Raw genomic sequence first — 13,809 nt, 5'->3', positions numbered from 1 at the left:
GGCGGCGACGCGCGCGCGGCCGGCCGCCATTGGGCTGGCCTTTCGGAAGGCGGGGCCGGCTCCGCCCGCGCTTCTCGGCCTTTCTTAACTGCGGCAGATGGGAGGGGGCCAGAAGAGCCGGGGCGAGTGCGACTGCGCAGTTCGAGAGGTGGCAGTGGGCGTTGCGGCTGCTGCGGTCTGGGCCCAGGGAAGGATCGTGTTGGCAGCCGAGTTTTAATTTTGTCTGCAAGGGACCCGTCCTAAAAAGAGGCGCTCTTGGCAATCTTGTTTATAACGTCTGCTGGTAAACACTTTATTTTATGCCATTTACGTTTTTTCCTGCCCTTACTTGGCCCATTCGTTCCCCGGTAGTGTCTCAATCGAATTCTTTTCTAACAGGGAATCGCTCAGCCGGACATCATGAGCGGCTGTCGAGTGTTCATCGGGAGGCTAAATCCAGCGGCCAGGGAGAAAGACGTGGAAAGATTCTTCAAGGGCTACGGACGAATAAAAGATATTGATCTCAAAAGAGGTTTTGGGTTTGTGGTAAGTGTGAAGAAGTGGATTCATTTTTCCGTTAAGTAGGTTTTCTGTTTTTGTTTTTTTTTAAATCAAGAATGCATTTGATTGAATTGAGCCCTGGTACAAGATCTTTAGTATATGTTAGAAAGAGAACACTTTCTTAAGGCTTCATTAAACAACCTGGCACACCACTGCCTGGGGGGAACCTGCTGCTCCCAGAAACTCCTTGTTTGGGGTTAGTTTCTGTGGCACTCCCACGATGTGTTTTCCTCACACATGATTCCAGTGCTCTTGCTGTGTTGCACAAAAAGTACAATTTTAAAGTCATGCTAAGCATTTAAATGTTTCCATATTTTTAGGAATTTGAGGATCCAAGGGACGCAGACGATGCTGTGTATGAACTCGATGGAAAAGAACTCTGTAGTGAAAGGTGAAGACCCTTCATTTCATAATTCCAGTTCGCTCCGGAAAGTAACGCAGACTGGGGTAGCCGAGATGTTGTTCTAAATAAAACAGTAGATCGTCTTTACAGGTTTAAGAATATAACTGAGGTTTGTTTCCCTCCCCTTTTCTCCAGGGTTACGATTGAACATGCGAGGGCCCGCTCTCGGGGTGGAAGGGGCAGAGGACGATACTCTGACCGTTTTAGTAGTCGCAGACCTCGAAATGACAGACGGTAGGTGATGGGTGGCTAGCTGCTCTGAACAGTTACTGCCATAGGGCTGTTCACGGTTCAAGGGCCTCCAGTAATGGTGTTGAGATTTGCCATCATCTCTTCGGCTCCCATGTTAACCCCACACTTCCTGGCGGGTCTAGGCCTGGTGTAGGTGGAAGCCATTTGAGTGGCATGTTTTGCCTGATGTTTTTGAACTTAGCCACAGTTGAACACACACAGTCACTGCATTGCTTCCATTTTGAGGTCCTCATTTTCTTCCTCAGAAATGCTCCACCTGTAAGGACAGAAAATCGGCTTATAGTTGAAAATTTATCTTCAAGAGTCAGCTGGCAGGTTTGTTAAAACACGGTTTTGAGTTATTTTATTGTGGCTTTTTTTTAAAGAAATGGGTAGTTTAAAGTTTTAATAATATATTTTGTTAAATGTAGTTTTAACTTTATTAAATTGGGGTTAAATGGCATAATTTTGTAATTTTAATTAACTGTAACTGGGGGAATACTTTTTAATATTAGTCATCAAATGTAAATGTTATGAGGATATTTTTTCATGTTTTTAAAAATCAATTTTAACCAAATATTAAACCCTTTATTTGCCAGCCTATCTGTGTCGTTGGCCTTATGACGAGGAGTGCCTGTGGGTTACCTAATCGTTGTCTTGGTCACTCTTGGTTGGGCCCGGTTGACTTTGCCAGTCAGCTCCTACAGTGATCAGTTGGCCACCTCTAGATCTGTGTTTGCCGGTCTAGACGTAATCGGTGCACTTACTTGAAGTGCCAGGTTGCAGCGATCCCAGAGCCTTGATAACGTGATCTGATCCTTAAGTTGAGACCTGTCTTCCTGTAACGCTTCCGAATAAGAGGTCCTGGTCGCACAGAGTTGAAAGATTGGAAATTAGGTGGTCGTTGGAATCCCGATCGCAGTAAAGTGGTCCTTGGTAACTGCACAAGATTAGAAGTGTCTGCATCGCCAATAGTCTGCTCATAGGCAGGGCTGTGCGGTAAAGGCTCCCATCGATTGGGTAGTGTCCTTCAAGTGGGTGGCGAAGAGCCAGTCGGGCATTTGTCATGAAGGTTTCTCCGACCGATTAATGGTTTGCTGCTTGACTAGCCTAGGGAAATGTTAATAAAGGTAAAGTAAACTTTTTTAATGACATATGGGGCACAAATAACTGGTGTCTTGTAAATGTTCTGTTTTTTTTTTAATAGAAAACTTCCTGCTTTAGTCTTTCATTTTTAAAATGTACTGTTCCCTTTCTGTTTTGTTTTTGTTTGTTTTCTTTCTGTTTTTTGTTTTGTTTTTTCTCTTGTATTGAGCTCAGTATAGACTAATACTACTTTAATGTTAAAATCTTAATTTTCTCTAGCATTTTGCTTAAAAGCAATATGCTCTTTGCTTATTCCGTGCCCTACTTTTGATAAATTTTGAATTCTGATAGAATACAAGTGTGGTACACACCATGTTTGTACTTTATCTAACATCTTCTCTTTCAGTAGTCTTTGTTTTTTATACCTTGTGGTTGTTTGTGTGCCACTTTTCATTTTCTGTGTTTAACAAAATTATCTTGTGTTAAGGATCTCAAAGATTTCATGAGACAAGCTGGGGAAGTAACCTTTGCAGATGCACATCGGCCTAAATTAAATGAAGGGTGAGTATGTATGAGGGAATATGAAACCTGTCCAAGACATTCTGAAAGTTAGTACTGTGAATAGTTCAACTCAGTGCCACTGAGTTGATTCTGACTTGTAAGAGTCCTGTCTGAGAGTACAGCTCCCCTCTGTAGGGTTCTGAGAGTGGCGATCTTTATAGGAGTCGAAAGTCCTCTTTCAAGTCCATGGGAGCAGTTGGTGGCTTGCATTGCTCACCTTTGGTGAGCAGCCCAGCGTATAGCCTACTGAGCTACCAGGGTTTGGTCTCTGAACAGTTAGGATTGAAAGTTTGGGTATCGGTTTTGCTACCCAGGGGATATTTGGTCACATCTGGGGAAAATTTGTGGTTGTCATCATTAGGGAGGGCTCTACTGACATCTAACCAAAACCCACTGCCAACTCAAACAGAAACATTTTAATCATAAAATTACTGGGGAAAATCAATCTGCCTTTTAATTCTTTTTCCCTTGGAACTTTTTTGAAGCTATTTGTTTTGTGCTTTATGAGACTACATGATAAAACTAAGTGTCCCCTCTTCTCCCCCATCTTAGGGTGGTTGAGTTTGCCTCTTATGGTGACTTAAAGAATGCTATTGAAAAACTTTCTGGGAAGGAAATAAATGGGAGAAAAATAAAATTAATTGAAGGCAGCAAAAGACACAGGTAACCCTTCAGTTTCTTTAAAGCTGTGGCGTTTGGTTTTTATTAATGGATTTGTAGGGTCTGTCATTGATGTTGGGTTTTGCTACCCTCTACCCCCCCAGTAGGTCAAGAAGCAGGTCCCGTTCCCGGACCAGGAGTTCCTCTAGGTCTCGTAGCCGATCCCGTTCCCGTAGTCGCAAGTCTTACAGCCAGTCCAGGAGCAGGAGCCGGAGTCGGAGCAAGTCCCGTTCAGTTAGTAGGTCTCCTGTGCCTGAGAAGAGCCAGAAACGTGGTTCTTCGAGTAGATCTAAGTCTCCCTCTGCGGATCGCCAGAGATCCCGGTCTCGGTCCAGGTCCCGGTCCAGGTCCAGGTCAAGGTCAAGGTCCAGATCAGTTGACAGTGGCAACTAAACTGTAAATAACTTGCCCTGGGGGCCTTTTTAAAAACAAATTCCCAAACCATACTTGCTAAAAATTCTGGTAAGTATGTGCTTTTCTGCGGGGGTGGGATTTGGAGGGGTGGGTGGGTTGGGCTGGTTATCTTTGTAGATGTGGACCACGAGGGGTTGTTGAGAACTAATTGTATTAAATGTCTTTTGATAAGCCTTCTGCTCACATTTTTGTGAATGTCTGAAGTATATATATAGTTTGTGTATATTGACAGAGCTCTTTTATAACTAAAGCAAATTTTTTTGTACTAGAAAAAAATTGAATATTTTAGTTCCTGGTTATTCAGATATGTTAATTCAGAATTCGTTTAATGTCTCAATTAATAGCTTTGGACATGTAAAAGAGCTCTAAATTTGCTTGTATATAAAGGCTTAACTTGAGTTTCCCTGTTGGGTCAAGGGTGTCTTCGCACCGACCCTTTAACAGCTGCAAGAAAAAAGAACAAGACATTACAGCAGCTGTTTGTTATTGATAATAAAATATTATAAAACTGCGTTTGTGTGGCGTGGTGTGCTATTTCTCTCTCAGACCTCTACATTCAACATACTTGAAATCCCAGAAGGCTTGAATAATTTTGGCTTTAAAATTTTTTACTGGCAAGTCCAGCCAAAGAAGTCGGTGAGCTGTCACAATAGTGATGGGGTTGTGCATCTTGGGCCCCGTATTGTTGCCATTTCTTTAGGCGCCAAGGACAGGAGGGGCATTTGGGGAAGGAAGTGCCTGTTGAGTCTGTCCCAATTGAGAACAAAACACCGGCCCAGCCCTCCCTCCACCAGCCTCATAATTGTTATGCTTGATCCTGTAGGAAAAACTTGATGGGTATTTTATGTTCATTTTAGGGTTGCCATATCAGTTTTGATGGTCAGGTGGGGCTTTAAAGTTTGTACATAATGATTATTAAAGGGCTTTTATTATGATTCTGCCTTCAGGCATCTAACAAAATCCTATTATCTCAGCTTTATGAAATTCCTTGTATATGTTAAAGGGAAAAGTGGTTTAAGAATGCAAACAATTATTACTGGCTCACACCTGAGCCCTTCAGGTACGGTCCCTGTATTTGAAGGGTGCATTCTGAGGAACTTGGAGACGGAGATCTTGATCTTGTCCTTGGGTAGTCTAGGGAGATAGGAGATCTAGTAACATCCACTCTAGGTGTAGTTACACTAGCCAGACACCTGTGGCTGTGCTGTTCAAGCACAATTGTCTCTGGTCAAAAGGAGGCAAATGGGAGAAATGCAAAGCTGGAGGAAAAGTAAAACTAGGAATAGGGAAATAAAACAGGAAGGAAAAGAAACAATGGAAGGAAGCGCCTGGGTAGGGAATAAGGGTGGGTGGGTGTCTGGAATGGTCAGCACCCTCTGCTAGTTGAGCTCAGTGGGTGGGCGGGGGATGCAGCAAGGGAGCAGAGGGTGGGAAGCTTGATCTTAGATGAGTTTCTGATGGCCTGTTTCTCAGGCCAAGGATTCCTGTCGGAAGTACTGATGTCAGAATGCTTGTTCTTGGAATTAAGACAGGTCAGAATGCTTATTCTTGAAATTTAAGGTCCAAGAGGCTCATGGGGACAGGTTGGTTGATTATGGAAGGAACTCTCATCTTGTTCACTGGTGGCTAAGGACGGGGTGGATGTACGCTGTTCTTGAGCCCTGTAGATGTGGTTCTGAGCTCAGAAAATGACCTGCAGCTGGGTGGGTGGAGGTGGGCACAAGGCATACTAATTAGGGGAAGATGAATATCGGGTCCCTTCATCTGTGGAAACCCTGCTGAAACCTACCACTGTGAGCTTGTGTGTATTTGCAATAACGGGGGTGGGGGGTGGTGGTGGTGGTGGTGGTGGGAGGAACCTTCCAGTATCAACATTCAAAACACTGTAGCATGACCAACTGGTATAGAATGTAGTAAATTGACTTCTAAAACTCCACACCCATGCTCTATTTTGGTGTTTTGGTGCTGCGGTATTCTGGGGAAGGTGGGATTGGAAGCATTACAATTGATGTGTGATTCCCCCAAAGAGGAGAGTTGAGTCTCCATTGGGGGGTGTTTCTGTGGTATCCTTGAATATATGGATATCTGCTGGATAATACTGTAGAGGCTTGTGCCCTGAAATTATAAAGTGAATCCTTCCTCAGATGAACCTTATTCCCAGGGGTTTGTGGTATTTCCTTGTTAATTTACTTGGATGGCAGGAACTGGGTTTATTTAAATCTTTAATTTCAAAACCCAGGGTTTTTGTTGAGTGCCTGCAGGCCACACAGCTGACATGCTGGGGGATGGGAGGGATGTTTGGGATGTTGCTAGCAAAGTGGGAAGAGAGTTTTCCCATTCACTTCTGAAAAGTTAAAAACTTGGCAATTTGGGTATGGGCTTACGTTATTTGTTTTGACATTGTATTATTGGGCAGTTTTGGTCCATCCCCCCCCCCCCCCTTTTACCCAGTAAGTATGAAAGACTCCTTTTACGCTGTAAGATTGGTTCTATAAGGGAGATTTGTTACGAGAGATTTCAAAAAGTTACTGGAGAAATGGAATTAGAAGATAACGGAACATTTCCAAACCTATTGGGTGCTGTGAAGTTGACCCCGGTGACAGGAGGACTGACCCACCAGGCTGTTGGCTACAGTCTCTCCAGAAGCAGAATGCCAGGCCTTTCTCCCAGAGTCATGGAGGGGCTTCAAACCATCAACCTTTTGCTAGCCAAGTGCTTAAACTTAGTTCAGCCCCACATTTTTCAAAACTTTTTTTTTTTTTTTAACAATGTACTTAACGAAACCTAACATGATCACACAGCTAGTTATTGGAGAACAATTTGAACAGATAACAGTATTTGGTAATATGCAGATGTACATTTGCATTTAAAGGCGGGCATTCATGACCCAAATCAGTGACAGACTTGTAACGGGGATTGGGAATGAGATTTATGTTGCTTGTCATCCATGATACATTCTATAAAAATAGGGTGGCTATGTAGTTTGGACATTGTATGAACATCACTCCAAACAAACATGCTTAAGTCAAGCAATAGCATGCACTGAATTTTAACCTACCTGTTTAATCTTTTATTTCACTTCCAGTTTAGCACTTGTAGCAGTTTGTCTCCAATTTGTCTCTAGCATTGGTTTTGCTGTGTCTGGGAGTTGTGATGAATTTCACGGTAATGTTTCAAAGTAAAATCAAACACAATACTTCAATATTCAAAGGACTCATGATAACAAAATTGAATGCTGCTGCCTATGAATTGAAGCCTACGCTTTTAAACAGTTAACTTTTATTTGTGAGTAGGGATAGGTCACGTTAAAATAACAAAATAGTACAGTACTTAACATGAGCCAGGATCATGTTAATTATGACTATTAAGACGTACTGAACATGGCAGGAAGCTTCAAAAAAAAGGACTAAACACTACTGAGTGAATTGGTCAATGTTGAACCATTTTAGGAGGTAGCACATGATGAAAAACTGATAGGGAAGTCCAAATAGCACTGAAGGTATTGACGAGAAGGTTCCATGAATTGGTGGACTACCAATGGCAAAGTCAATGAGTGCAGTGCTAGAGCTGTGTGCTCATTCATGTCAGGAAAATGGGAAGCTCGCTACCTGGCCAATTGACTGGAAGAAGTCCATGTCCTGTTGACTCTGAAGGAAGGCCGACAACGTGTCATTGAACAATAATGTCACATGGAATGAATTTAGTTGAAGGTAATTCAAAAACAGTTGCAGCAGCACATTGAAAGGGAACTGCCAGAAATTCAATTCGGATTCAGAAGAGGACGTGGAACAAAGGATGTTGCTGACATCAGATGGGTTTTGGCTGAAAGAGAATATCAGACAGTTGTTTTACCTTTTTTTTGACTATGTTGAGATGTACTGTATGGATCATAATAAATTATGAGTAACAGTCAAGAATGGGAATTCCAAAATACTTAATTGAAGTCATGTAGAATCTCTACAAAAGAAGCAGTTGCTCAAAACAAGATAAGTGCTTGGTTTAAAATCAGGACGGGTGCATCAGTCAGGGTTACATCTTCACCATATTGAATCTCTGCTGAACAAATAATCTGAGAAGGTGGATCATATGAAGACGAATGTGACAGGATGGAGGAAGACATTAGCAATCTCGCATGCAGATGGCATTACCACTGAAAACGATGAGGACTTGTTGAAAGACTGCAGCCTTCCGTATAGATGACCCGTCAGAATCAAGCATTACAGAAACCCTCAACCATACCAATCGGCGGCAACATGATGAATGCAGAAGAGCTTGAGGTGGTGAGGGAAATACTTCTGCTTGAACCCGCAAACAACCAGGGGAGCAGCAGTCAGGAAGTCGGATGGCATATTGTGTTGGGCAAATCTGTTGGTACAGACCTACTTCAAGTGCTAGAAAACGAAAATGTCTCTTTGAAGACTAAAGTGTGGCCGGTCCAAGCCATGGTATTGCCGGTTACCACCGATAAGCGAGAGCGGGACAGAAAAAGAAGATAGAAACATTGATGCTTTAATTGTGGTGGCAAAGAACACATTACACATACCATGGGCTGCCTGAAGAATGACCCGATCTGTTTTGGAAGAAACAGCTCAGACGCTTCTTAGACATGGGAGCGGCACGATGTACTTTGGCTGTGTTATCAGGAGCAATGAGTACCCGCAGGAAGGACGTGAGTAGTGAAAGTGGCATAAGGAATGGGTCAAGAAAAGAGAGGAAGCCTCTCGGAGAAGGATTGGCACCTTTGCTGCAACCAGGGCCTCATACAGCAACAGCTGTGAGGATGGCCCAGGCCTGGGCAATGTTCTCTAGTAGATGGGGTTGCTACGAGCCAAACCGACCTGAGGGCGCGTAACAACGATCAAGACATACATCTGAGGGGTCGTATATGCCGCGCTTAGTATGTAATGCATACTGTACCATTGTGCCATTCCCCAGAGCTGCTGGAGCTGTTTCTTCGCTTGTGGCAGCTGTGTAGATCATTTTTGTTTTATCTGTAAAGGACAAAAGTGGAAGATAATGTAAAGAAAAAACAGTAAATACAAGGCTTTGTTAAATCTGGAATACCAAAATGCACACCCTATAGGTGTGCTGGTATATGTTTTGTTTTTACTATTTGCCAATCCAGTATTTATCCTTCCCAACTTCTTTAATGGAAATAGAAAGGAACTTCAAAAAGTTTGTGGGAAAATGGAACGAGCAGATGTTGGGATTTTCACAAACCTGTTGAGGCCGCCCCCCATAGTAGAAGATTGTTACCCTATCTTCAACTTTGTGGCTTGCATAGCAAAGATGCTGGTTGTATTTGGGTGTAGGCTTCCTGGAAGGCTTCCTAAGGGAGAACGTTCCTCAGGTTGGTTTGTGTTTCCTGGTCTCCCCTTTTCATGTGCATGAAGGTGGCGAGGAGCTAGGAACACAGGAGCCTGGGTCCACGTTTCATGTTCTCCCATCTGCACCATCTGGTAGAAGGCTTCAGAGACCGAAAGCTTTTGTGACAGCCACGTGAAGTCCTTCTAAGCCGTTCTCAATGCCGTCAAGTCACTGGTGACTCATGGCCACCCTGTAGGGCTGGCTGGCAGGAGTAGAAAGCCTCTCTCCCCAACACTGCTGCTGGTTTTGAATTGCTGACCTCAAATTTAGCAGTTCAGTGCCTAGCCACTCTGCCACCAGGGCTCCTCCACAGCCCACTAGCTCCAAAGAAATAAGCAGCTTAGTTTTACATCTGGTTCCCCTTCTGATATCCCCTTCTAATTTTTAACTGATTGAGGTGAAGGTTTTAGAGCAGATCATCAGTTTTACATTCTGCCATTTATACCCATTTTGTTCCAACTCTTCAATCCCGCCAGTGTTCAGTCTAAGTTCTGAAGGGTGACTATGAGCCATGGAAGGCTTCCGGAGTTTCACCGGTGTCTATCCCACCAATAAACCTCGTCTCCTGATTTTAAGTTCTGGTCCACATTTTCCCTTCTAGTGTCATCATTTTCTGAGCCGTTGGTGATGTGGCTGGACACCATCTAGTTTTGGCATTGGGATTGTGGAGGCTGGGGTTTAGTGGTTTAGTGGTTCGTTAGTGTATTAACACTGATTGTTCCCCTGTGCCTTTTGGTTTTCAGTCCTCCTCTTTCCTTTGTGTGGAGAGAGACCGATAGATAACTGCTCACTAGCTTGTAAGACCACAGGTGCTACTTGCCAAAGTAGACCATTGTCTATGCCAACTGACCTTGGTGACCTCGGAGACTACGGGCCTGATGCTCGGGCACACCGACTCATTCCTGAAAGATGTCTGGTTATATCTAAGAAGTTTTCATTTTGTTGTGTCAATTTGTTGTGCTGTCGTGGCTTGCACAGGGCTGTGATCCTGGAAGGCGTGTTACTGGTATTTCAAATACCAACAGGGTTTTTCAAAGTGAATAGGTTCCAGCGAAGCTTCCAGAGTAAGCACCTACTCACAGAGTACCACAATTGCAGGATTGTATGTATGTTGGTATTTAGCTCTGTGTCCTCTAACTCTTAACTCCCAGTGTCTTCACAGGCTTCCATCGTTTTCCCCCCATTTCCCTCTTACTGTACATTGCCTTCCTCTTGGCTCAAGTTACCACTTTCCTGGAGGGAAAGTTCTTTTTTGGGTCTTAAGTTTATTTGTTTCTTTCTTGAGTGTATTCCAACTCAAAACCTGGGGATCTTCTGGCATCTTCTTTTTCTAGGAGACTGTTAGGAGGGGGTTGCTGTATGGCACCTCTTTGGGCAGCAGATCTCTGTCCTGCTCCCAGATACGCATCCAGAGATTCTGGGCCACAGTCAAAGTTGCTAAAATGTCTGCAATATGGTCAGCCATTGATGGCTTGTGCTTAGCTCCTGACCAAGAGCATTCGTTAACTGCGAGGGAGAGAGGAGCTACATTATCATGTAAGATAAGGAATGTCACCCGGGCGGATGGCCTTACCTTTCTCCTGAAGAGTGGCTGGTGGGTTTGAACCATCCATCTTGTAGCTGGCAGTAGAATATTTTTCTCTTCACCGTGCCAGTGGGGCAGGGCTCCTGCTCTTCTGGCTCTCCACAGTATATTTAAAAATCTCCAGCACTATAGGAGTATAATCCAAAGGCATCGATTCTTGTGTATTGTTCAGCGTTCATTTGCATGTGAGGCCACTGGAAATCCCATCATTTGGGCCAGGTGACCCTTAGTCTTCAAATGGACTTTTAACACTTGTACAACCGATTTGCCCAATGCAGCATGCTGTTTAATATCTTGACTGCCACTTCCATGGGTGTTGATAGTGAATCCAGGTAAAATGACATCCTTGTCAATCTTTTCTCTGTTTATTGAGATGTTGCTTATTGGTCTAGTTGATTTGTTCCCAACTGATTGAATGATTCAGAAGAATATGAGGGTATTTGTTTGTTTTTTAAAGACAGGTAGCTATTTGGGGTTAAGGTATAGTGTGAGGAGAGGCTCAATGGGCTTGGCTTTTGTGCGATTTGGTTGTATTTTGAAGGTAATGAAATGCTCTGAACACCACAGAAAAAGAAGTGCCCTCAGATAAGAACTTATTAATTTAGCATAAATAGGCTGCTTATGTTGATACTCACTTTTTAAAACAGGCTTGTGACTAATGATTTGCAGTGGCACCAGGTTTGAGGAACTGGGTTGGATTTGGATTATTAGACTTCATTCCTTGATTGGTTTTCCCTCATAAGGGGCTGATGGTGGTGCTGGGACTCTGTCCTGGTTCCAGAAGAGGCAAACCAGGTCCCGACGAGCACAGAAATACCCTCAGCTCTTGTGGATAGATGTATCTCATGGCAAATCATAACTCCACATTGTAATGTCCAAAGCAGTCCTGCCCTGTTTCCTTGTCCTGAGCCCTACATGGTCTCCCCAGCAGACAAAGCAGTTAAAATGCTGCAGGTCCATCACATGCTCCACTCCCACTTTGACCCTTCCTAAGAAGGCAGAAATGGAGACAGGTAATGGAAGCATCCTTGGCTCTCTGAGGTCCCTGGAGTAATTCTTGATGCTGCCTGATTCCTAATGACTTTATAGGAATCTTCCCTCCAAAGGGTTCCTGCTAGACACTTGCTGGCGCAAGTGGTTTCAACATGGAGAGAGGATTCGGAAGGGGATAATTCAATACTCACCCTTGGGAGCCTGGCATTTCTGGTAGCACCGAAAACAGGCAATGAAGAGAAGGCCTTCCCCAAGCTGGAAGATCATGTAGAGGAGAGGAAAGAAGAAGAGCGGTCCGATAACCTCCGGAGGAAAGGTCACGTTGAGGATGGTGGAGCAGAGCTGGACATTCTGGCAGCCGGTCTCCATGCTCACCGTACGCCTGCACCTGTGCAGGGAAACCAGCCCCATCTACGTTCACAAGAGATGCTAGCGGGCTCCCTGTCTGGTCCTTCCCTCCCGCGGACCCTCGGACCCACTGGCCCGGGAAGTTGAAGGTGAGCCAGGTGTGCAGGATTGATGAGGGTTCAAGAAAACCCAGGCTGACCTCTGAAAGACACCACTCTAGCCCTGTGGAGGACGGTGACTAGAATTTTTCTGAGAGAATTTTTTTGTAGCTTGAAAATGTATTTGCTTACTTTTATAGGATGGCCAGGTTACCATCTGGAGGAGGGCTACATAACGAGGCGTGGCCCTGAACCCCAGTCAGTGATCATTGGTTATCTTGGGCTTGTGGGGGGGCAATCATCTGAAGTGTTGAGGACCTGTTCCTGTTCCAGATGTTTCTCAATTGGACACTTTTAACTCTAAAACATGATTTTTTTTAAAAAAAAAGACTCAGGTCCTTGCCATTTTGGGAAAACCATCTGTTTCTTTTGCTTTACATTTTCTGGATCGAAGAATGGGATGTTTACATTTAGTGCATACACATTTAATACATTACAGTTTAATGTGCATTCAAATATGAGAGTAAGTCAGTTCTACCCAGGGTCTCTGAGTTGGAATTGATGATTCGATGGCCATGAGTTTTTCAAGAGGCGAGAGGTGATCTGTGGGCCCAGGAGGGTGGTACTCTGTGATCCGCTGTTGCTGTTTAGATGATAAGATGCCTCGGTCTCTAGTGTCCTCTTACGCTCTACCCCTTTCCAATCCATTCCTTCCCCAGTATTTCTCAAACTCAAAGGCTCATTGTTTAATTGGTGCATTTGAACACGCTGTTAGGGAAATGCCTCACTCAGATACCTCACTTCTATCTTTCCCCTGAGGGACCAGGACTAGAATCAGGTCCATGGAACGTTGGGACCTCAAGTGGTACTTACTGTCCGTTGAGGCGGAACAGCGCAGAGAGAACGTAGCCCATCAGGAAGCCGATAAAAGGCATCAGGGAGGAGGTGGCCAGCAAGTGTGGTGTCATGATAAACATGATGCTCTTGCCCACGTTGATGGCCGAAAGGACCGAGATGACCACAGTAAGCAAAAGCATGATGATCATCCCTCCCTGGGAACGAGGGCAAGAAGAAAACGCAAACAGAAGGGCAGTGGAGAAGAGTGGAAACATTTTCATTAAAAACTTGATATTTGAAGTGGAAGGAATAGGAAAGGTTTTGATATAACATCTTTTAAAGATTCCTATGGATAGCCAGGAAGCTTCTTGGCAGAGACCCAATTAGCATGTTTGTCACAAACCCCAGCTAAGGACAGCTCTGGATAGCTGGTCTTCAGTGCCATGCTGCAGTTCTGAAGACACGACTACTCAGCTCTCCCTCAAAGGAGCCTTGAAAGCGAGCCCTCTGGATGGTGTGCACACTCCTGCAATTCTGCCGTTGCTCCAGACAGCTTGTGGCTGATTCATGATGATTCTTAGAACCTGGCATCCTGTCTAACAACACCTCCATTTACTGGTGGGGACGTCATTCGTTTTCACTTGGACTTCTGGAAATTGCCAAAAGTCACTTGAAATGAAGTTAGT

The 13,809-nt window shown here is 44.2% G+C and overlaps 2 protein-coding genes across 3 annotated transcripts in view; one reads left to right on the top strand and one right to left on the bottom strand.

Moving 5' to 3' along the window:
- Nucleotides 1–59: 59 nt before the first annotated feature.
- On the top strand, nt 60–3,979 carry SRSF5 (serine and arginine rich splicing factor 5). 2 transcript variants are annotated; one of them, XM_004698678.2, is made up of 8 exons: nt 60–283; nt 379–525; nt 861–931; nt 1,079–1,177; nt 1,441–1,510; nt 2,748–2,821; nt 3,374–3,484; nt 3,586–3,979. In XM_004698678.2, exons 2-8 carry the CDS (start codon nt 400–402, stop codon nt 3,872–3,874), a joined length of 840 nt encoding a protein of 279 aa, XP_004698735.1. In that variant the 5' UTR covers nt 60–283; nt 379–399; the 3' UTR covers nt 3,875–3,979. The 2 variants fall into 2 exon arrangements, with proteins under 2 accessions (XP_004698735.1, XP_045144038.1); XM_045288103.1 differs by having other exon boundaries at nt 62–283; nt 3,589–3,979.
- A 3,698-nt stretch (nt 3,980–7,677) lies between these two features.
- SLC10A1 (solute carrier family 10 member 1) overlaps nt 7,678–13,809 on the bottom strand; it is a 23,230-nt gene continuing 17,098 nt past the window's right edge. Inside the window, exons 3-6 of the mRNA XM_004699014.2 lie at nt 13,160–13,338; nt 12,032–12,228; nt 8,813–8,886; nt 7,678–7,717 (exon numbers count right to left, since the gene is read on the bottom strand). Of these exons, the coding sequence (XP_004699071.2) occupies nt 7,703–7,717; nt 8,813–8,886; nt 12,032–12,228; nt 13,160–13,338 (465 nt within the window). The 3' untranslated portion in view covers nt 7,678–7,702. The remainder of the gene's footprint in view (nt 7,718–8,812; nt 8,887–12,031; nt 12,229–13,159; nt 13,339–13,809) is intronic.

The sequence above is a fragment of the Echinops telfairi genome, unplaced genomic scaffold (assembly GCF_000313985.2).
Source record: "Echinops telfairi isolate 266 unplaced genomic scaffold, ASM31398v2 ScPeMD7_18;HRSCAF=68, whole genome shotgun sequence".
Taxonomy (NCBI): Eukaryota; Metazoa; Chordata; class Mammalia; order Afrosoricida; family Tenrecidae; genus Echinops; species Echinops telfairi.
Note: the sequence above shows the minus strand (reverse complement) of the source record. Positions and strands in the feature narration are given on the sequence as shown.

Coding starts and splice junctions, on each gene's coding strand:
- SRSF5 (XM_004698678.2), top strand. CDS start 400: ATGAGCGGCTGTCGAGTGTTCATCGGGAGGCTAAATCCAGCGGCCAGG. Junction 526..860: donor AAAGAGGTTTTGGGTTTGTG/GTAAGTGTGAAG, acceptor CCATATTTTTAG/GAATTTGAGGATCCAAGGGA. Junction 1,511..2,747: donor CTTCAAGAGTCAGCTGGCAG/GTTTGTTAAAAC, acceptor TCTTGTGTTAAG/GATCTCAAAGATTTCATGAG.